The 2,076-nt window shown below is 37.6% G+C and overlaps 1 protein-coding gene across 1 annotated transcript; it reads left to right on the forward strand.

Annotated features, from left to right (window-relative positions):
• The first annotated feature begins 527 nt into the window (after nucleotides 1-527).
• On the forward strand, nucleotides 528-1,785 carry LOC132279379 (heat stress transcription factor C-1). The gene is made up of 2 exons (XM_059781336.1): nucleotides 528-775; nucleotides 917-1,785. The coding sequence occupies exons 1-2, from the start codon at nucleotides 572-574 to the stop codon at nucleotides 1,682-1,684; spliced, it is 972 nt and encodes a 323-aa protein (XP_059637319.1). The 5' UTR covers nucleotides 528-571; the 3' UTR covers nucleotides 1,685-1,785.
• The last annotated feature ends 291 nt before the right edge of the window (nucleotides 1,786-2,076 follow it).

The raw sequence follows: 2,076 nt of genomic DNA on the forward strand, positions 1-2,076 counted from the left end.
TCGCTGTTTTCCGAATATAGAATTGAGATTATATTCCGAAATTAAAGTTATAAAATTTAAATTTATAAAAAAACAATTCACAAAATTATAATAAAATTTCTTCAATTTCATCAATTTTTATTCCAAACAGTGGCCGAGATTTTTTTTATTCGTAACCTTTTGAGCAAACTTATTTAAGGAGGAATAAAGAAAAAGAAAAAGAAAAATCTTTTGAAGCAACTTTAGCAAACCTTAGCTTAATTACCGATCTCACAGTCTGACCATTCTGATATGTTGTTACACGTGGTAGATGGTAAAAGGTGCCACGTACGTAAATAATTTGAAATTGATGGCTCCACTCTCGTTGTCCGCGCGTGGAACTTACACACGAACTTGGAAAATATCTAAACCTCTACTGTACGTGACTCAAAAAATATCAACCGCGTCGTCCCCACCTGTTACTGTACTTGACTCCCTTATAAATTACCGTGTTCCCTCCACTAGATTGAATGCATTCACAAAAATCCACACAACAAAACCAAAACAAAGGAAGAGGCAGTGAGTTGCAGATAGTCAGTGTAACTCTTATGAGATGGAAGCTAACAACGTAATCGCACCATTCATTATGAAGACTTATCAGATGGTCAACGATCCGACGACCGACGGTTTCATCATATGGGGCAAAGCCAACAACAGCTTCATCGTAATCGACCCAATAGATTTCTCACAAACAATCCTCCCTGCATACTTCAAGCACAACAATTTCTCAAGCTTTGTCCGTCAGCTCAACACATATGTAAGTTGTATAAACACAGCATTTATATATACTTATATAATTATGTATATATATATAGTTATATACTACACACCTCACCCTTATACTTTGCAATGGTCAAAATCTCGTGCACTACACTAGCTCTTTTTATATATGCAACAGGGATTCAGAAAGGTTGATCCGGACGGGTGGGAGTTTGCGAACCAGTGGTTTCTTCGTGGACAAAAGCATTTGTTGAAGAACATCACAAGGAGGAAGCACAGTAGGGTTCACAAGCATGGAGAGGATGATGAGGAGGAGGAGAAGATATTGATGACGGAGATTGAGAGGTTAAAGAGAGAACAGGAGGGTTTAGAGCAAGAGCTTGAAGGCATGAACAAGAGGTTAGAGGCAACGGAGAGGCGCCCACATCAAATGATGTCGTTTTTGTGTAAAGTTGTGGATGATCCGGACATTTTACCACGTATGATCCTTGAAAAAGAGAGCACCAATGGGTTGACTGAGAAAAAGAGACGTCTTATGGTATCACCATCACCGTCATCATCAGCAATGGCAGTAACAAATTCAGTCAAGAGAGAAGATGAAGTGCATGGTGCAAACCTAGGGGTAATTTCGTCAATATCTTCACCAGACGCTAATTTCGGCATCGACACGTTTTGCTCTACGGCGTGTTTGAGCCAAAGGGAAGTTATGGGTCGGCCACTAATCACTCAAGAAGGTTATAACTACGCGGCCGCCATTCCTAGCCGGGCTTTGCCGGCTTCTGCTGCTGCCACAGTGGGTGGTTTTATGGTGGCGTCACCGGTGAATAATGTTTCACGGTGTGATAATAGTGGTGGAGATATGGGTTATAACTTGGCAGCAATGGCTAGTGGGGTGGAGGAGAGGCCACCGCCTTATCCATTCTCACTGTTTGAAGGTGGCTTTTAGGTGCTTCACAAGATTTATCATGGATTCTATGTTTTGTGTAATTTATTTGAATTTCTTTCTTTTATAGTTTTTGCATTAGTCTCTGCCCATAAATTGTTGTTCTAAAGCGAACAGATTTTTCATGTAAAATTTTATATTTTCTATTGTTTAATTGAGACTTTTAAAATAATATTTATCTTAAAATATTTAGATAATTAAAACTAACAATTTTAATAGTCTTAGGTCATTTTATTTTTGCACCTCAATTTCAACTATATCTAAGTTCAATTACCATAATATCTACTCATTAATTATTAATAAAATCTCAATTAGTCACTCCCATCATTCATTGTATCATTTTTATTTATCATTGTTTCTTTTTCAATAGTCTACACTCATATTACTTTCTGCGT

The sequence above is a fragment of the Cornus florida genome, unplaced genomic scaffold, assembly GCF_030987335.1.
Source record: "Cornus florida cultivar Cherokee Brave unplaced genomic scaffold, ASM3098733v1 CherokeeBrave_3.0.0_Hap2_Chr10, whole genome shotgun sequence".
NCBI classification, from domain to species: domain Eukaryota; kingdom Viridiplantae; phylum Streptophyta; class Magnoliopsida; order Cornales; family Cornaceae; genus Cornus; species Cornus florida.

What these genes read in the sequence shown, in the direction of transcription:
- LOC132279379 (XM_059781336.1), top strand. Translation starts at nt 572, where the DNA reads ATGGAAGCTAACAACGTAATCGCACCATTCATTATGAAGACTTATCAG. An exon ending in TCCGTCAGCTCAACACATAT is followed by an intron (nt 776 to 916) that starts GTAAGTTGTATA and finishes TATATGCAACAG; the next exon opens with GGATTCAGAAAGGTTGATCC.